This window comes from Oncorhynchus clarkii, chromosome 13 (genome assembly GCF_045791955.1).
Source record: "Oncorhynchus clarkii lewisi isolate Uvic-CL-2024 chromosome 13, UVic_Ocla_1.0, whole genome shotgun sequence".
NCBI lineage: Eukaryota > Metazoa > Chordata > Actinopteri > Salmoniformes > Salmonidae > Oncorhynchus > Oncorhynchus clarkii.
Genome location: NC_092159.1, coordinates 34,670,882 through 34,691,806, shown reverse-complemented (window position 1 = coordinate 34,691,806; position 20,925 = coordinate 34,670,882). Strand labels below are relative to the sequence as shown.

The 20,925-nt window shown below is 43.6% G+C and overlaps 1 protein-coding gene and 1 non-coding gene across 5 annotated transcripts in view; both read right to left on the bottom strand.

Moving 5' to 3' along the window:
• The window catches only part of LOC139364577 (sodium channel protein type 4 subunit alpha B-like), a 64,376-nt gene that overhangs the window by 9,374 nt on the left and 34,077 nt on the right, over positions 1–20,925 (bottom strand). For all 4 annotated transcript variants that reach the window (XM_071101432.1, XM_071101430.1, XM_071101431.1 and 1 more), the window contains 7 exons: positions 19,822–20,178; positions 18,527–19,003; positions 5,069–5,195; positions 3,547–3,701; positions 3,283–3,456; positions 2,986–3,108; positions 2,418–2,699 (listed from right to left, as the gene is read on the bottom strand). In XM_071101432.1, coding sequence (XP_070957533.1) covers positions 2,418–2,699; positions 2,986–3,108; positions 3,283–3,456; positions 3,547–3,701; positions 5,069–5,195; positions 18,527–19,003; positions 19,822–20,178 — 1,695 coding nt within the window. The remainder of the gene's footprint in view (positions 1–2,417; positions 2,700–2,985; positions 3,109–3,282; positions 3,457–3,546; positions 3,702–5,068; positions 5,196–18,526; positions 19,004–19,821; positions 20,179–20,925) is intronic.
• Positions 15,820–15,873, bottom strand: LOC139365318 (U7 small nuclear RNA). Its single transcript, XR_011626607.1, has one exon. It is a non-coding gene; the product is annotated as a U7 small nuclear RNA (small nuclear RNA).

Below are 20,925 nucleotides of genomic sequence, written 5' to 3'. Positions count from 1 at the left end.
TTTTTGTGTTTCTGTTCCTAATAAATAAAATGAGCACTTACCACGCTGCGCATTGGTCCGATCCTCGTCAGAAGAGGAGGAAAATCGTTAAACGCGGAGATCGAGCGGGCGTTACGGTTGGAACCTGCACCTCCTCAGTGTCCAGCAGGTGTTCAGTACGTGCCGCTTGGTGTCCGTGATCGGTTGATTCGATGGGCCCATACACTACCCTCTTTGGGTCATCCTGGTATCGAGAGGACAGTGCGGAGTCTTAGGGGGAGGTACTGGTGGCCCACTTTGGTCAAGGACGTGAGGTTTGATGTCTCCTCCTGCTCGGTGTGCGCTCAGAGCAAGGCTCCTCGACACCTGCCTAGAGGGAAGTTACAGCCCTTCCCCATTCCACAACGGCCGTGGTCGCATTTGTCGGTGGATTTTCTCACCGACCTTCACCCGTCTCAGGGAAACACCACGGTCCTGGTTGTTGTGGATCGGTTTTCTGCCGTCTCATCCCATTGCCCGGTCTCCCTACGGCCCTACAGACTGCGGAGGCCCTGTTTACCCATGTCTTACAGCACTACGGGGTGCCTGAGGACATCGTTTCTGATCGGTGTCCCCAGTTCACGTCCAGAGTTTGGAGGGTGTTCATGGAATGGCTAGGGGTCTCGGGCTGCCTGACATCGGGTTTCCACCCCGAGAGTAATGGGCAGGTGGAGAGAGTGAACCAGGATGTTGGTAGGTTTCTGCGGTCGTATTGCCAGGACCGGCCTGGTGAATGGGCGCGGTACGTCCCATGGGCGGAGGTGGCTCAGAATTCCCTCCGCCACTCCTCTACTAACATGTCACCGTTCCAGTGCGTGTGGCATCAGAGTCAGACCGAGGCTCCTGCGGTGGAGGAATGCGTGCAGTGCTTGAAGGACACCTGGAGAGCCGTCCAGGAATCATTAAAACAAGCTAGTGGAAGGCAGAAGAGGAGCGCTGACCAGCACCGCAGTGAGGCCCCCGTGTTCGCACCGGGGGACCGGGTCTGGCTCTCGACCCGAAACCTGCCCCTCCGCCTGCCCTGCCGGATGCTGGGGCCACAGTGTGTGGGGCCATGTAAAGTCCTGAGGAGGATAAACGAGGTGTGTTATAGGTTACAGCTTCCTCCTTACTATCGTATTAACCTCTCGTTTCATGTGTCTCTCCTCAGGCCGGTGGTGGCTGGTCCCCTGCAGGAAGGTGAGGTGCCGGAGGTCCCTCCGCCCCCTCTGGACACCGCCTCCACCCGGATCGCCCTGCGCCTCGCCCCCCGGGTCCCCCTCGAGGCCGGTGGCGGCGCGCTGCGGGAGCTGCGCGTTGGGGGGGGGGGGGGGGGGGGGGGGGTACTGTCACGACTGAAGGTGGCTCCCCTGCCTGTTCGGGAGGCCACCACCGATCCCTTTTTCCTTTTCTGTTCGTTCGGTCTTATTGGTTGCACCTGTCTCTTATTTTGTTTCTTGATTTATGTCTATTTAAGCCTGTTAGGCCCGCCCGCCTATGTTTGTGCGGGATTGTTCCTCTGTTAGTTTGTGGATGTGTATTTGTATTTTATTTTCTCCGGACTGTTGGGGTCCTGTGTTTGGGCCGGTCAGTTTTATGCGCATAGTGTTTTGGCGTGACCGTTTGTACCGGAATAAAATACGCTCTCTGCGCCTGACTCCAACCCACTACTCCTAGAAGACGTGACAGCTGCCTTGAGATCATTGACAAGATCCTCCTGAGTATTTCTGGGCTGATTCCTCACCGTTCTCATGATCATTGCAACTCCACAAGGTGAGATCTTGCATGGAGCCCCAGGCCGAGGGAGATTGACAGTTATTTTGTGTTTCTTCCATTTGCGAATAATCGCACCAACTGTTGTCACCTTCTCACCAAGCTGCTTGACGATGGTCTTGTAGCCCATTCCAGCCTTGTGTAGGTCTACAATCTTGTCCCTGACATCCTTGGAGAGCTCTTTGGTCTTGGCCATGGTGGAGAGTTTGGAATCTGATTGACTGATTGCTTCTGTAATCAGGTGTATTTTATACAGGTAACAAATTGAGATTAGGAGCACTCCCTTTAAGAGTGTGCTCCTAATCTCAGCTCGTTACCTGTATAAAAGACACCTAGGAGCCAGAAATCTTTCTGATTGAGAGGGGGTCAAATACTTATTTCCCTCATTAAAATGCAAATCAATTTATACAAATTTTGACATGCGTTTTTCAGGATTTTTGTTGTTGTTATTCTGTCTCTCACTGTTCAAATAAACCTACCATTAAAATTATAGACTGATCATTTATTTGTCAGTGGGCAAATGTACAAAATCAGCAGGGGATCAAATACTTTTTTCCCTCACTGTACATGCAACACAGGCCAACACCTGTATTACCACTTTAAACAACTTCAACTATAGAACGGTAGCAACCTGTTTTGAAACTCACTATTTGCAGGAGGGAGAGGTAGCCCATGGCCACGTTGTCATAGTTGACCTTTGCATTCATCCAGCGCACGTCATCATTACCCTCCATTAGTTGATAGCATTCGGTCTTGTTATTCACAACGTCAGCAGAGAACCTCTCCTCAGACGTGGTGTTGAAGCAGTAGTAGTACTTCCCAGCAAACATGTTTACACCCATGATGCTGAAGATGAGCCAGAAGATGAGGCACACTAAAAGCACGTTGAAGATGGAAGGAATAGCCCCTACCAGAGCATTCACCACCACCTGTGGAAAGGGTTAGGGTTCATTTTAGAAAACCTACACATTTGAGGAAACCTACAAGTCAAATCCCTAGTAAAAGAAGAGCTTGTACAGTATGTGAAAAGGGATTCATGTTGAACGGATGAGACCCATTGGAGTGAAATACTCTTTGGATTGTTGATCCATTCTCGATAATGTATCAGCAAATGGATTTCATTTCTAGGGCCACAGATTTACATGTTTGGGACTCGTCAAATACACCAGCTCTCTTGTTTCAGTTTTCTCGACTTATGAAAGACTACTCACTCACCCTCATTCCCTCAAATCTGGACAGGGCGCGGAGGGGCCGCAAGGCCCTTAAAGTTCGAAGAGATTTGATTGGTCCAAGTTCAGCATAGCCCAGGATGTTAGCCGTTAAGCTAATCAAAGACACCTAGGAGATTTGGGACGTGACAACAACATGTGAAGATAAGCTTTCTCAAATGAACTGAAATATTGCTCATTTATATTGATTAAATATGACATATAAATGTTGATCAAATAAAATATAGCTTATTATGACGAGGATGCACTACACAGATGGGCTGTGGTTAATACTTTGACTTACATCCACAATGAGGAAGTCCAGCCAGCACCATGCGTTTGTGAAGTAGGCCTGGAATCCGTAAGCCACCCACTTCAGGAGCATCTCAATAATGAACACGTAGGTGAAGACTTGATCAGCATATTCCAGGATGATTTTTATGGTCCTGCGCTGCTCAATGTATATGTCTTCAAAAGCCTGTGGAGCAAAAGATTATGGACAGCTGTTTCAAAATACCGTATGTCGGTTATTTGCGTTGCACTGAAAGAAGGCATCACAAGATCTCACCAAAGCGCCGCTGCTCATCAGGATCATGAAGATGATGAAGGTCTCAAAGTAGTTGTGCTCCACAATGAGGAAGCATGTCTTCCTGAAGTTCCACCAAGTCTTTCCTTTGCCCGCGGTGATGTCAAAATCAAGGCACGGGCATCGTCCAATGCATTCTACCAGAGATTTGAGGAAGGAGAACATATTAGTAAGAATAGGCAAAACAATCCTCGCACCCCATCTACTAGTATTATCCACATTGGTCAAGTCAGGGATTTCAGAACTACAATCAGTGCAGGTGAAAAAACACATTTAATTAAAGGAGATGAGTGGGGTGCTAATGAATTCATATTCACTTAAAGTGTTTTCTACCATTTGAACCATACAGGGAACCTCAATTTAAATAGGCAGTATAGCCATTGTCATATCAACCAGGGAAACGCAACATGACTCAAACAAATCTACACTAAGTAAGCGAGCCCTGCTCTCTCTCCCTTTTGTGTTTATCTTCATTTATTTGGTCAGGCCAGGGTGTGGCATGGGTTTTTGTATGTGGTGTGTTGGTATTGGGATTGTAGCTTATTGGGGTGTTCTAGTTAAGTCTATGGCTGTCTGAAGTGGTTCTCAATCAGAGGCAGGTGTTTATCGTTGTCTCTGATTGGGAACCATATTTAGGCAGCCATATTCTTTGAGTGTTTCGTGGGTGATTATCCTTAGTGTCCTGATGTTCCTGTATCTGTGTTTATGTGCACAAGTATTTAGGCTGTTTCGGTTTTCGTTACGTTTATTGTTTTGTAGTGTTTGTATTTAGATTCGTGTTGCTTCAGTTTAATAAACATGGATCGCAATCTACACGCCGCATTTTGGTCCGACTCTCTTTCACCGAAAGAAAACCGTTACAATTGTGTTTGTTGTCCGTAGTTTATGCCTGCCCATACCATAACCCCACCGCCACCATGGGGCACTCTGTTCACAACGTTGACATCAGAAAACTGCTCGCCCACATGATGCCATACACGTGGTCTGCGGTTGTGAGGCCAGTTGGACAATTTCTCTAAAATGACATTGGAGGCAGTTTATGGTAGAGAAATTAACTTTCAGTTCTCTCTGGTAACAGCTCTGGTAGACAGTCCTGGAGCCAGTATGCCAATTGCAAGCTCCCTCAACTTGAGACATCTGTGGCATTGTGTTGTGCGACAAAACTGAACACTTTAGAGTGGCCTTTTATTGTCCATGTATTGTCCACAGCATAAGGTGCATCTGTGTAATGATCATGCTGTTTAATCAGCTTCTTTATATGCCACACCTCTCAGGTGGATGGATTATCTTGGAAAATGAGAAATGCTCACTAACAGGGACAAACAAATTTGTGCACAACATTTTAGAGAAATGTGTTTTTTGTGCATATGGAACATTTCTGGGATCTTTTATTTCAGCTCATGGAACATGGGTTACAACACTTTACATGTTGCATTTATTTTTTTGTTCCGTGGATATTGACTCCCATGGCAGCATCAAGCCTGTAAGAGGGAGATCTCCTTACTCTCGGTCCAGCAGTTCTCAGGGTTGGTGGTGTCTGCCTCTTCTTCCTCCTCTTCTTCCACTTCAGGGGGATTGTCCACTGTGCTGCATATTGAAGAGGCATTGTCCGGTGCAATAGGTTTCTTTAACTGTAGTGGGAGAGACATCTGTATTAGATAATATGCGCTATCCCATTTGTAGCTAACCTTATAGCAAAAAAAAAAATAAAAAACATCAAATGTGAACAATCCCTTTAAATAAATTGTATCTTGAAATCAGAGGTTAATCATGCCCACTGGGTTGGATTGAGGGACATGAAATGTAATTCTATATCATCAACTTACTATGACCTTTATTTACTGTTTTGAGCAGATTGTATAAAGATCGAGACGCTTTTGCTGAGACACAGCACAAAATGATTTGGTTTAGTAAGAGGAGGAATGACTTAAGTTACCTATGTGTCTATAACTCTTTGCCCAGTCACAGATTCATATGGTATCTCTCTTTCACATACAGTGCCGCTTGTCACATTAGACTAATGAGTAAACACACTGTGGGAAAGAAGTAGGACATAGCAACTGTCGCCCTACAGTCTCTTTAAAGTTTGTAAACATGTCAGCTCCAAAGAATTATTCAACCCCTGCACTTGAGAACATAAAATGTAATTCAAAACGGAAAAAAGACTGGCTTTGTTTATTTATACCGTGCGTCAATATGCACTGTCTGATAATTTGACAAGATGTGGTGTCTTATTTCATGTTTTGTTTATGTGATCAAACGATTTATTTACCCTTTTATAATTTATTTACACCATATTCTGAGAAATGGGTCTCAGCTGGGGTAGCTAAAGCAGAGGTCAGAGTTGAAATGCCATGGGTTTAGCCGTAAGCGGAGCTGTCATGTGAAACATGTCATTTGATCCATTTTAGAGGCACGCCAAAGGTATGCATTACTCAATCGTTCAGGCTTTAGCTCCTGAATGAAACAAATGTTATATGATTTGGCCTGCTGAGGAACTGACAAAGGCATGCTCTGTATTTACAAGACACTAAAACAAATATACGAGGTATATATATATATATATTTATATATATATATATATTTATATTTATATATATATTTATATATATATATATTTACCTCGTATCATTATATACAGTACCAGTCAAAAGTTTGGACACACCTACTCATTCAAGGGTTTTTCTTTATTTTTACTATTTTCTACATTGTAGAATTATAGTGAAGAAATCAAAACTATGAAATAACACATATGGAATCAAATACAGTACATTATACATTTGAGATTTTTCAAATTAGCCACCCTTTGCCTTGATGACAGCTTTACACACTCTTGGCATTCTCTCAACAAACTTCATGAGGAATGCTTTTCTAACAGTCTTGAAGGAGTTCCCACATATGCTGAGCACTTGTTGGCTGCTTTTCCTTCACTCTGCGGTCCAACTCATCCCAAACCATCTCAATTGGATTGCGATCATGTGATTGTGGAGGCCAGGTCATCTGATGCAGCACTCCATCACTCTCCTTGGTCAAATAGCCCTTACACAGGCTGGAGATGTGATTTGGGTTATTGTCCTGTTGAAAAACAAATGATAATCCCACTAAGCCCAAACCAGATGGGATGACGTATCACTGCAGAATGCTGTGGTAGCCATGCTGGTTAAGTGTGCCTTGAATTCGAAATAAATCACAGACAGTGTCACCAGCAAAGCACCCCCACACCATCACACCTCCTCCTCCATGCTATACGGTGGGAACCACACATGCGGAGATCATCCGTTCACCTACTCTGCGTCTCACAAAGACACGGCGGTTGGAACAAAAAATCTCAGATTTGGACTCATCCGACTAAAGGACAGATTTTCACCGGGCTACTGTACATTGCTCGTGTTTCTTGACCCCAGGAAGTCTCTTATACTTATTGGTGTCCTTTAGGTTTCTTTGCAGCAATTAGACCATGAAGGCCTGATTCCCGAGTCTCCTCTGAACAGTTGATGTTTAGATGTGTCTGTTACTTGAACTCTGTGAAGCATTTATTTGGGCTGCAATCTTAAGTACAGTAAACTCCAATGAACTTATCCTCTGCAGCAGAGGTAACTCTTGGTCTTCCATTCCTGTGGCGGTCTTCATGAGAGACAGTTTCATCATAGCGCTTGATGGTTTTTGCGACTGCACTTGAAGAAACGTTCAAAGTTCTTGAAATGTCTTAAAGAAATTATGGACTATCATTTCTCTTTGCTTAAGTCATATCACCTCCACCGTATATCATATCACCTCCACCTTAAATCATATCACCTCCACCTTACAGTGCCTTGCGAAAGTATTCGGCCCCCTTGAACTTTGCGACCTTTTGCCACATTTCAGGCTTCAAACATAAAGATATAAAACTGTAAAGCTTGGGAAATATTTTTGTATCCAAATCCGGCTTTAAACTTCTTCACAACAGTATCTCGGACCTGCCTAGTGTGTTCCTTGTTCTTCATGATGCTCTCTGCGCTTTTAACGGACCTCTGAGACTATCACAGTGCAGGTGCATTTATAAAGAGACTTTATTACACACAGGTGGATTGTATTTATCATCATTAGTCATTTAGGTCAACATTGGATCATTCAGAGATCCTCACTGAACTTCTGGAGAGAGTTTGCTGCACTGAAAGTAAAGGGGCTGAATAATTTTGCACGCCCAATTTTTCAGTTTTTGATTTGTTAAAAAAGTTTGAAATATCCAATAAATGTCGTTCCACTTCATGATTGTGTCCCACTTGTTGTTGATTCTTCACAAATAAATACAGTTTTATATCTTTATGTTTGAAGCCTGAAATGTGGCAAAAGGTCGCAAAGTTCAAGGGGGTCGAATATTTTCGCAAGGCACTGTACATCATATCACCTCCACCTTACATCATATCACCTCCACCTTACCGGCCACCCTAGACCCACTTCAATTTGCATGCCGCCCAACAGGTTCACAGATGATGCAATCGCCATCACACTGCACACTGCCCTATCCTATCTGTACAAGAGGAATACCTATGTAAGAATGCTGTTCATTGACTATAGCTCAGCATTTTTATTTTTATTTTTATTATTTCACCTTTATTTAACCAGGTAGGCTAGTTGAGAACAAGTTCTCATTTGCAACTGCGACCTGGCCAAGATAAAGCGTAGCAATTCGACACATACAACAACACAGAGTTACACATGGAATAAACAAAACATACAGTCAATAATACAGTAGAACAAAAGAAAACGTCTATAAAAGTCTATATACAGTGAGTGAAAATGAGGTAAGTTAAGGCAAAAAATAGGCCATGGTGGCGAAGTAATTACAATATAGCAATTAAACACTGGAATGGTAGAGGTGCAGAAGATGGATGTGCAAGTAGAGATACTGGGGTGCAAAGGAGCAAGATAAATAAATACATAAATACAGTATGGGGATGAGGTAGGTAGATAGATGGGCTGTTTACAGATGGGCTATGTACAGGTGCAGTGATCTGTGAGCTGCTCTGACAGCTGGTGCTTAAAGCTAGTGAGGGAGATGTGAGTCTCCAGCTTCAGAGATTTTTGCAGTTCGTTCCAGTCATTGGCAGCAGAGAACTGGAAGGAAAGATGACCAAAGGAGGAATTGGCTTTGGGGGTGACCAGTGAGATATACCTGCTGGAGTGCGTGCTACGAGTGGGTGCTGCTATGGTGAGCAGTGAGCTGAGATAAGGCGAGGCTTACCTAGCAGAGACTTGTAGATAACCTGTAGCCAGTGGGATTGGCGACGAGTATGAAGCGAGGGCCAACCAACGAGAGCGTACAGGTCGCAATGGTGGGTAGTGTATGGGGCTTTGGTGACAAAACAGATGGCACTGTGATAGACTGCATACAGTTTGTTGAGTAGAGTGTTGGAGGCTATTTTATAGATGACGTCACCAAAGTCGAGGATCGGTAGGATGATCAGTTTTACGAGGGTATGTTTGGCAGCATGAGTGAAGGATGCTTTGTTGCGATATACAAGAAGCCGATTCTAGATTTAATTTTGGATTGGAGATGCTTAATGTGAGTCTGGAAGGAGAGTTTACAGTCTAACCAGACACCCAGGTTGTTGTCCACATATTCTAAGTCAGAGCCGTCCAGAGTAGTGATGCTGAACGGGTGATCAGGTGTGGGCAGTGATTGATTGAATAGCATGCATTTAGTTTTACTTGCGTTTAAGAGCAGTTGGAGGCCACGGAAGGAGAGTTGTATGGCATTGAAGCTCGTCTGGAGGTTAGTTAACAGTGTCCAAAGAGAGGCCAGAAGTATACAGAATGGTGTCGTCTGCGTAGAGGTGGATGAGAGAATCACCAGCAGCAAGAGCAACATCGTTGATGTATACAGAGAAGAGAGTCGGCCCGAGAATTGAACCCTGTGGCACACCCATAGAGACTGCCAGAGGTCCGGACAACAGGCCCTCCGATTTGACACACTGAACTCTATCAGAGAAGTAGTTGGTAAACCAGGCGAGGCAATCATTTGAGAAACCAAGGCTGTCGAGTCTGCCAATAAGAATGTGGTGATTGACAGAGTCGAAAGCCTTGGCCAGGTCGATGAATACGGCTGCACAGTAATGTCTCTTATCGATGGCGGTTATGATGTCGTTTAGGACCTTGAGCGTGGCTGAGGTGCACCCATGACCAGCTCTGAAAGCAGATTGCATAACAGAGAAGGTAGTGTGGGATTCGAAATGGTCAGTAATCTGTTTGTTAACTTGGCTTTCGAAGACCTTAGAAAGACAGGGTAGGATAGATATAGGTCTAGAGTGTCACCCCCTTTGAAAAGGGGGATGCCGCGGCAGCTTTCCAATCTTTGGGAATCTCAGACGATGCGAAAGAGAATTTGAACATGCTAGTAATATGGGTTGCAACAATTTTGGCAGATAATTTTAGAAAGAGAGGGTCCAGATTATCTAGCCCAGTTTATTTGTATGGATCCAGATTTAGCTCTTTCAGAACATCAGGTATCTGGATTTGGGTGAAGGAGAAATGGTGGGGGCTTGGGCGGGTTGCTGTGGAGGGTGCCGGGCAGTTGACCGGGGTAGGGGTAGCCAGGTGGAAAGCATGGCCAGCCGTAGAGAAATGCTTATTGAAATTCTCAATTATAGTGGATTTGTCGGTGTTAACCGTGTTTCCTAGCCACAGAGCAGTGGGCAGCTGGGAGGAGGTGTTCTTATTCTCCATGGACTTTACACTTTACCAGAACTTTTTTGAGTTAGTACTACAGGATGCAAATTTCTGTTTGAAAAAGCTAGCCATAGCTTTTCTAACTGCCTGTGTATTTGTTCCTAACTTCCCAGAAAAGTTGCATATCACCACAGTACCCTCCAAGCTCATCATCAAGCTGGAGGCCCTGGGCATCAACCCCGCCCTGTGCAATTAATTCCTAGACTTCCTGATGGACCGCCCCCAGGTAGGAAACAACATCTCCCCCTCGCTGAGCCTTAACACTGGGGCCCCACAAGGGTGCGTGCTCAGCCCCCTCCTGTACTCCCTGTTCACCCACGACTGCGTGGCCATGCACGCTCCAACTCAATCATCAAGTTTGCAGACGACACAACAGTAGTGGGCTTGATTACCAACGACAAGACAGCCTACAGGGAGGAGGTGAGGGCACTCAGAGTGTTGTGTCCTCAAAACAACCTCTCACTCAACATAAAAAAAACAAAGGAGAATGATCGTGGACTTCATGAAACAGCAGAGAGAACACACCCCTATCTACATTCTAAGTTCCTCGGCGTTAACATCAACAACAAACTGAAATGGTCCACCCATACAGACAGTGTGGTGAAGAAGGCACAACAATGCCTCTTCAATCTCAGGAGGCTGAAGAAATTTGGCTTGTCACCCAAAACCCTGACTAACTTTTACATCGAGAGCATCCTGTCGGGCTGTATCTCAGCCTGGTACGGCAACTCCTCCGCCCTCAACCGCAAGGCTCTCCAGGGGGTGGTGCGGTCTGCAAAACGCATCACCGGGGGCAAACGTCCTGCCCTCCATGACACCTACAGCACCCGATGTCAGGCAAAAAAAGATAATGAAAGACAACAACCACCCGAGCCCCTGCCTGTTCACACCGCTACCATCCAGAAGGCGAGGTCAGTACAGGTGCATCAAAGCTGGGAAGAAGAACAGCTTCTATCTCAAGGCCATCAGACTGCTAAACAGCCATCACTAACTAGAGAGGCTGCTGCCTACATGGAGAACAAATCACTGGCCACTTTAACAAATGGATCACTAGTCACTTTAAACAACATCACTTTAAATAATGCCACTTTAATAATGTTTACATATCTTATATTACTCATATCATATGTACAGTAGGTCAAAAAAGTATTTAGTCAGCCACCAATTGTGCAAGTTCTCCCACTTAAAAAGATGAGAGAGGCCTGTAATTTTCATCATAGTGAGAGAAAAAAATCCAGAAAATCACATTGTAGGATTTTTAATGAATATATTTGAAAATTATGGTGGAAAATAAGTATTTGGTCACCTACAAACAAGCAAGATTTCTGGCTCTCACAGACCTGTAACTTCTTCTTTAAGAGGCTCCTCTGTCCTCCACTCGTTACCTGTATTAATGGCACCTGTTTGAACTTGTTATCAGTATAAAAGACACCTGTCCACAACCTCAAACAGTCACACTCCAAACTCCACTATGGCCAAGACCAAAGAGCTGTCAATGGACACCAGAAACAAAATTGTAGACCTGCACCAGGCTGGGAAGACTGAATATGCAATAGGTAAGCAGCTTGGTTTGAAGAAATCAACTGTGGGAGCAATTATTAGGAAATGGAAGACATACAAGACCACTGATAATCTCCCTCGATCTAGGGCTCCAAGCAAGATCTCCCACCGAGGGGTCAAAATGATCACAAGAACGGTGAGCAAAAATCCCAGAACCACACGGGGGGACCTAGTGAATGACCTGCAGAGAGCTGGGACCAAAGTAACAAAGCCTACCATCAGTAACACACTACGCCGCCAGGGACTCAAATCCTGCAGTGCCAGACGTGTCCACCTGCTTAAGCCAGTACATGTCCAGGCCCGTCTGAAGTTTGCTAGAGAGCATTTGGATGATCCAGAAGAAGATTGGGAGAATGTCATATGGTCAGATGAAACCAAAATTGAACTTTTTGGTAAAAACTCAACTTGTCGTGTTTGGAGGACAAAGAATGCTGAGTTGCATCCAAAGACCACCATACCTACTGTGAAGCATGGGGGTGGAAACATCATGCTTTGAGGCTGTTATTCTGCAAAGGGACCAGGACGACTGATCCGTGTAAAGGAAAGAATGAATGGGGCCATGTATCGTGAGATTTTGAGTGAAAACCTCCTTCCATCAGCAAGGGCATTGAAGATGAAACGTGGCTGGGTCTTTCAGCATGACAATGATCCCAAACACACTGCCCGGGCAACGAAGGAGTGGCTTCATAAGAAGCATTTCAAGGTCCTGGAGGGGCCTAGCTAGTCTCCAGATCTCAACCCCATAGAAAATCTTTGGAGGGAGTTGAAAGTCCGTGTTGCCCAGCAACAGCCCCAAAACATCACTGCTCTAGAGGAGATCTGCATGGAGGAATGGGCCGAAATACCAGCAACAGTGTGTGAAAACCTTGTGAAGACTTACAGAAAACGTTTGACCTCTGTCATTGCCAACAAAGGATATATAACAAAGTATTGAGATAAACTTTTGTTATTGACCAAATACTTATTTTCCACCATAATTTGCAAATAAATTCATAAAAAAATCCTACAATGTGATTTTCTGGATTTTTTTTCTCTAATTTTGTCTGTCATAGTTGAAGTGTACCTATGACGAAAATTACAGGCCTCTCTCATCTTTTTAAGTGGGAGAACTTGCACAATTGGTGGCTGACTAAATACTTTCTTGCCCCACTGTATATACCTGTCACGTCCTGACCTTAGTTCCTTTTTTATGTCTCTATTTTAGGTTGGTAAGGGCGTGAGTTAGGGTGGGCATTCTATGTTTTGTTCTTGTGTTTATCTTGTGTTTCTATGTGTTTAGCCTGGTATGGTTCCCAATCAGAGGCAGCTGTCTATCGTTGTCTCTGATTGAGAACCATACTTAGGCAGCCTGTTTTCGCCCTTGAGTTGTGGGTAGTTGTTTTCTGTTTCGTATCTGTACCAGACAGAACTGTTTCAGTTTTGTTCGTTCACGTTGTTGTTTTTGTATTTTTCAGTGTTCTATTAAAATAACTATGAACACGTACCACGCTGCACCTTGGTCCTCACCTTCTTCCACCAACGATAACCGTTACAATACCGTATTTTCTACCATCTATTGCACCTTGCCTATGCCGCTCGGCTATCGCTCACCCATATATTTATATGTACATGTTCTCATTCACCCCTTTTAGATGTGTGTGTATTATGTAGTTCTTGGGGAATTGTTAGATTACTTGTTAGATATTACTGCACTGTCCGAACCAGAAGCACCTGCATTAAGCTACACTCGCATTAACATTTGCTAACCATGTGTATGTGAACAATACCATTTGATTTGATTTGAGCTGTTCTTGCCATAATATGGACTTGGTATTTTACCAAATATGGCTATCTTCTGTATACCACAGCTATCTTGTCACAACACAACTGATTGGTTTAAACGCATTAAGAAGGAAAGAAATTCCACAAATTAACTTTTAACAAGGCACACCTGTTAATTGAAATGCATTCCAGGTGACTGACTACCTCATGAAGCTAGTTGAGAGAATGCCAAAAGTGTGCAAAGCTGTCATCAAAGCTACTATGAAGAATCTCAAATCTGAAATATACACTGCTCAAAAAAATAAAGGGAACACTTAAACAACACAATGTAACTCCAAGTCAATCACACTTCTGTGAAATCAAACTGTCCACTTAGGAAGCAACACTGATTGACAATACATTTCACATGCTGTTGTGCAAATGGAATAGGCAACAGGTGGAAATTATAGGCAATTAGCAAGACACCCCCAATAAAGGAGTGGTTCTGCAGGTGGTGACCACAGACTACTTCTCAGTTCCTATGCTTCCTGGCTGATGTTTTGGTCACTTTTGAATGCTGGCGGTGCTTTCATTCTAGTGGTAGCATGACGTTTGGCATTTGCCAGAGAACACTAAGATTGGCAAATTCGCCACTGGCGCCCTGTGCTTCTTCACAGATGAAAGCAGGTTCACATTGAGCACGTGACAGACGTGACAGAGTCTGGAGACGCTGTGGAGAACGTTCTGCTGCCTGCAACATCCTCCAGCATGACCGGTTTGGCGGTGGGTCAGTCATGGTGTGGGGTGGCATTTCTTTGGGGGGCCGCACAGCACTCCATGTGCTCGCCAGAGGTAGCCTGACTGCCATTAGGTACCGAGATGAGATCCTCAGACCCCTTGTGAGACCATATGCTGGTGCGGTTGGCCCTGGGTTCCTCCTAATGCAAGACAATGCTAGACCTCATGTGGCTGGAGTGTGTCAGCAGTTCCTGCAAGAGGAAGGCATTGATGCTATGTACTGGCCCGCCTGTTCCCCAGACCTGAATCCAATTGAGCACATCTGGGACATCATGTCTCACTCCATCCACCAACGCCACGTTGCACCACAGACTGTCCAGGAGTTGGCGGATGCTTTAGTCCAGGTCTGGGAGGAGATCCCTCAGGAGACCATCCGCCACCTCATCAGAAGCATGCCCAGGCGTTGTAGGGAGGTCATACAGGCATGTGGAGGCCACACACACTACTGAGCCTCATTTTGACTTGTTTTAAGGAAATTGCATGACATTACAAGGACATTTAAGGACATCAAAGTTGGATCAGCTTGTAGTGTGGTTTTCCACTTTAATTTTGTGTGACTCCAAATACAGACCTCCGTGGGTTGATAAATTTGATTTCCATTGATAATTTTTGTGTGATTTTGTTGTCAGCACATTCAACTATGTAAAGAAAAAGGTTTTTAATTTTTAATAAGAATATTTCATTCATACAGATCTAGGATGTGTTATTTTAGTGTTCCCTTTATTTTTTTGAGCAGTGTATTTTGATAACGTTTTTTGGTTACTACCATATGTGTTATTTCATAGTTTGGATATCTTCACAACTATTCTACAATGTAGAAAAAATAAAGAAAAACCCTGGAATGAGTAGGTGTGTCCAAACTTTTGACTGGTACTGTATATACAGCATAAAAATATCTAGCTTTCACAGATTTTTATTTGTACCCCGACACAGTAAGAGTATGAGTGGTGTGAAGTGTTTCCTTTAGGAGTGTGTGTGAGTATGCAGGTAGCTGTGTGTGTGTGTCAGGTTTGCTAAACATGCTGCGCTGGTCTTCTTTCCCACGCTCCGTCTTACAGTCACATGGTCTCTCCTCTCTTTGCAACCAGACGATCAGAGATAGATGGATGTTCTCTCTGTAGCAGAGGCAGTATGTGATCTTTATGAGCTTCTATCTGGGTCTGATGACACTGATCCCAGTAAATTGTTTTGCAGTCTTTACAGCAGTATTCACTGAAGTGTTTTTGTGGAGCAAAGTCTGCTGAAACTATACAGTGAATACTGTAGTGTATGCAGTTAACTATAGTATAATTAATGTAGTTAAAGAAAACTGTAGTATATAGTATAGTCATTTAATGTAGTGTTTTTGCGGATTGTAGTATACTGTAGTATTTACCGTAGTGTTTTTGATGACTGTAGTATACTGTAATATTTACTGTAGTGTTTTACTTTTATCTTTAACATAGAAGTGAAGGCTTTCTCCTTGAGGAAACCTACTGGAGAAATACTAAAAGAGCAAATTTCCCATAACCTGCAGGTAGGTCGGTAGGACTGGGGTCTGAATGGATAGTTCAGAGCTTCTGCTCTTTTCTATAACTTATAGGGAACATAATATATGACCTATACTTGGCATGTAGGTTTCTCACTTGTCACAAATTGGGATATGGGGAGGGGAATGGGTAGGGTATATGCAAATTAAATACTGTAGTATTTACAATAGTCGTGTTTTTGCGGACTGTACTGTTTTTGAGGACATGACTGGAGTATTTACTATTTGGGATCCATGGTATATCGGTGAACATATCGGAATCGGACGATATTAGCTAAAAATGCCAACATCGGTATCGGCCGTTGTCTAGTTCAACGGCGATGTTAGAAACCTATGTCAAAGCTACCATGCATTCCTATATGACATAGAATTTGGCGCTACATGTGCAACACAGCATTCCTAACCTAGCCCACACAATGTCTGCTGTGCGGATCGAGCAGTCAACAAGCGAGACAACTCAAAGACGAAATCCATTAAAGATAAGATAATGGAATTCATTGCCCTTGAACGGCAACCATTCTCTGTCGTGGGTGATGTTGGCTTTCGCCGACTGGTCGAGCACCGGTACACAGTACCAAGTGCGCTATTTTTTAAATGTTGCCGTATCGGAGTTTCACAATAATAGCATCACTGCTATTAGCTTCACGACATACATACTATGGAATGCCGTTTGGGTCTTTGCATGTCAAACAAAATACAGTAGCACTGTCAAAGCTGTACAAAAAAGTCTGCAAACAAGCAAACACCGGCCACGAACGATGTGTTTACAATACCGCTTTGGTAATAAAGCATAATTTGTTCGACCGCAACTTCTGGGGTACCTAGCTTTAGCTTGGTACCTAGCTAGCACTAATACAACCAGCCTGAAAACAATGACCAGTAGAAACTGCAGTCATTTTGATTATTCTTAGCAATGATTTAGGAATCTTTGTGAGTAATATTAGTTAGGTTGCCACTTGTTGTTCGCCTATTGAAATTGAACTTCAGTTCATGAAAATAAATCGCTAGCCGGCTACTTAACCCTGTTGCCCGGAGCTAACATTATAAGCAGCCAGCTAGCTTCATCTTGCTAGTGAGGCTCAACCAGACAGGGTTATGTGTTGTGAAGCTAGCCGCAATAATGATTAGGCACAGTAGTGGAATTTGCAGTTTGCCTTCAAAATAAAAGAATGTCATTGACAGTGATGCAAATAAATACAAATAGTAGAATTATGCCATACTTTTATTTTGAAGGCTAATAGATGGGTCCGACCACCATTAATCAAATAAGAACTGTCTTATAAATTAGGGTTATTTTAGATGATGAGACCTAGCTATATAGTTAGCTAGCTAACTAAAGCTAATGAAACATGCCGTGTCATTTGCCAAGTCAAAAACTGTTATTTGACGTGTATCTTTTTTGACACGGAAAGACCCAAACAACGTTCCATAGAAATCCTGGTTGAGAATGAAAAGACTGAACAAATGAACAACGAAGCAGCACAGCAAGTAAGTGAAAGAAATTGGTTTTGATTATGTTTTACTGGTGATGGGGAAACATGCAAATGCCTCAAAAATAACTTATTGGTCATGTGGTGTGTGTGTGTATGTGTGTGTGTGTGACCTTTATTTAACTAGGCAAGTCAGTTAAGAACAAATTCTTATTTACAATGACAGCAGGACGATGCTGGGCCAAATGTGCGCCGCCCTATGGGACTCCCAATCACAGCCGAATGTGAAACAGCCTGGATTCGAACCAGGGACTGTAGTGACGCCTCTTGCACTGAGATGCAGAGCCTTATACCGCTGCGTCCATGTGTGTGTTAAATTTTCCACTGTACTAGAATGCTTAAAAGGCCGCAAAATGTAAAATATCGGTTATCGTAATCGTTTTTTTTTGGGGCAAGGAAAATATTGGATTTTGGTATCGGCCAAAAATGTCATATCGGTGCATCGCTATTTACTATAGTATTTTTTGGTGGATAATATTGTAGTATTTACTATAGTATTCTACAGTATACAATGCTACAACATTCTATAGTAAGTACTACACATGATTGAGGGATACTACAGTGTGCAGTACAGTATTCAACAGTATAATAAATTTTACTACATAATTCTATAGTAAGTACTGTAGTATTATATAGTAAACTGTAGGATTTTTTTATGTGGGTAGTCTACCCTGCATGTCAGCAGCAGACAGAATTATTTTGATTGTCACAGCAGAACAAAAATACTGTAGTTTGCTTATGTGATTTGGCTATAAGAAACCAAAGACCCCATAAAACGTACCAAAAGGAAAATGTTCTTTATCTTATCCGCATTACAATAATACTGATACTGAATAGAATAATACTAGTACTAATAAAATTGGCAATTGATAACAATATATGATGTGCATGTGCTTGTATATTGGTTATTTCTCTTGTCAGTATGAAGCCTTAGTCTTGATAACTCTCTATATTGCTTGTAATAAATGCTCAAAATATAACCCCACTGGGCACAGACATCAATTCAACATCTATTCCACGTTGGATCAACGGAATTTCATTGAACGGACATGGAAACCATGTCGATTCAACCAGTGTGTGCCCAGTGGGAACAGATGTCTGTGTCATGTTTTACTCATCAATAATGCCAAGGTCTTACCTCAGTATCCTCTTTAGCATCTCCATTTGCACCTTCTCCTTCTTCCTCTTCAGAGATGTCATCCTCATCATCATCCGACTCCATTTTGGCAATAGGTACATCCAGGGTCAAATTGTCATTTGTAAGAAATCCACTTGGGTTGACATCGTCTATCCAAACGTCAAGCATTGTGAGCTCCAAATCAGCCTTTGGGTTGTCACTGGAGATTATATTTTTCAAAGCCAAGCTGCCCTTTGGGAGGCCGTCCACATCCCCATTACTACCCCCATTACCGTCAGCCCCATCTCCATCCTCCGTAGGCTGCTTCCCTATGATAATGCAGAACTGCTGGATGACGTAGGCCTTGGCCCAGTCGATGCCTCTGGTGATCCTGCCGGTGGCGATCTGCAGGTTGTTCATCTCCCCGTCCTCCTCTGGAGCCGCCAGGTTGTCACCGCTGAACGAGCTCAGCAGCAAGGCCAAGAAGAGGTTCAACACCTGGATGGATAGTTAGAACAACTGGATTTTTTAGCACACGGTATTTGTTATTATTGTCCCCCATGCTCTTGAACCAGGGTAGTGAAATGATAATTTACCAAATTCTTTTCTGGTTAATATTGTCAAAAGTTTTCTAAAACGTTTTCCAGAGGTCAGTCAGACAGTGACTGTGTAACTTTACCTCTCAATCGTATTTAACAGTGGTATTGGACTGACCTCAAACGCCTGTTACATCATCAGTAGACTTAAGGCTGCCCCCTCCATGATTCCTGTAAGCCCTCTGCTATTTTCTCTATGCCACCTGCCCCAGTGGATCCCCAAACACCCCAAGGTCAGAACTGCTGGCGAATATCATGGAGCTAATAATAGCCCCTCCATTGAGTGAATGGTGTGTATCCTATTCGATGCCCCTGTTAGTCTATGGGATTCTCCCGGGAGTTCAGACAGAAAGCCCTGTTTGTCTTTGGCACATAGTTTGTTGTCAGGCTTTCGCTACCTCAACTGACATAGCTATTTCCTCTCTTCGTCCTATGAATAACCAAAGAGGAAACACAACCAGTTTCGTTTACAGTGAAGTACCGCCTGGTATCCATCAAAAGAATGGAGCTGGCATAATCGACTCAACATCTCACAGCAACATAAGCGCTGCATCTGTGGTATGTGCACTGTACGCATGGAGCGCTCCACCGAACACACTCCCTGATCTCTCATTGCATGTATATTACACCTTTTGAGAAATCCATGAATTAACTAAACACCAAAATAGTTCTATGCCCACCCTCCAGTGCCCACATCCCATGGTTCAATGCATCACTCACCACTAGGTTACCGATGACCATGACCATCATGAAGACAATGAGACACATGCCCTGTCCGGCCACCTCCATGCATTCCCACATGGTCTCGATCCACTCTCCGCACAGCACCCGGAAGATGATGAGAAAAGCGTGAAAGAAGTCATGCATGTGCCAGCGGGGCAGCTCGCAGTCCAAGGAGATCTTGCAGACACACTCTTTGTAGCTCTTGCCGAAGAGCTGCATGCCCACCACGGCGAAGATGAAGACGATGATGGCCAGAACCAGGGTGAGGTTACCCAGTGCGCCCACTGAATTACCGATGATCTTGATTAGCATGTTGAGTGTGGGCCAGGATTTGGCCAGCTTGAAAACACGCATCTGCCCCCAAAACAATCAGAGACATTATTAGGTTACATCGGGCTGGTTTCCCAGAAACTTGATTTTCCATTGAGCTGTGTCCAGAAAACTGGCCAATAATTAGGTTTGTAGAGTTAGTATCACTGCCTAATGTGATGTTAATCTTGCATAGGGTTGCAAAGGGAGGGCATATTACGAGTCACTTTTAAAGTTTACCAGTAAACGACCAACGTTTTTTGTAACTTTCTAGTTTTTTAAACGTTTTTTTTAAATCACATGACATCTAGTGATCTTTTTGGGTACTTCAGATTATCACAGATGTCTGGAATTATCTATGGCCCTCTGTGTGGCTTTATCACATGTAAACTATTTACTGAACAAAAATATAAACGCAACATGTAGTGCTGGTCCCATGTTTCATAAGATGATATAAAAGGTCCCAGAAATGTTCCATAAGAACAGATTTTGTGCACAAACTTGTTTACATTCCTTTTAGAGAGCGTTACTCCTTTGCCAAGATAATCCATCCACCTGGCAGGTGTGGCATATCAAGAAGCTGATTAAACAGCATAATCATTACACAGGTGCACCTTGTGCTGAGGACAATAAAAAGCCACTCTAAAATGTGCAGTTTTGTCACACAACACAACGTCACAGATGTCTCAAGTTTTGACGGAGCATGCATTTGGCATGCTGACTGCAGGAAAGTCCGCCAGAGCTGTTGCCAGAGAATTTCTCTACCATAAACCACCTCTGATGTCGTTTTAG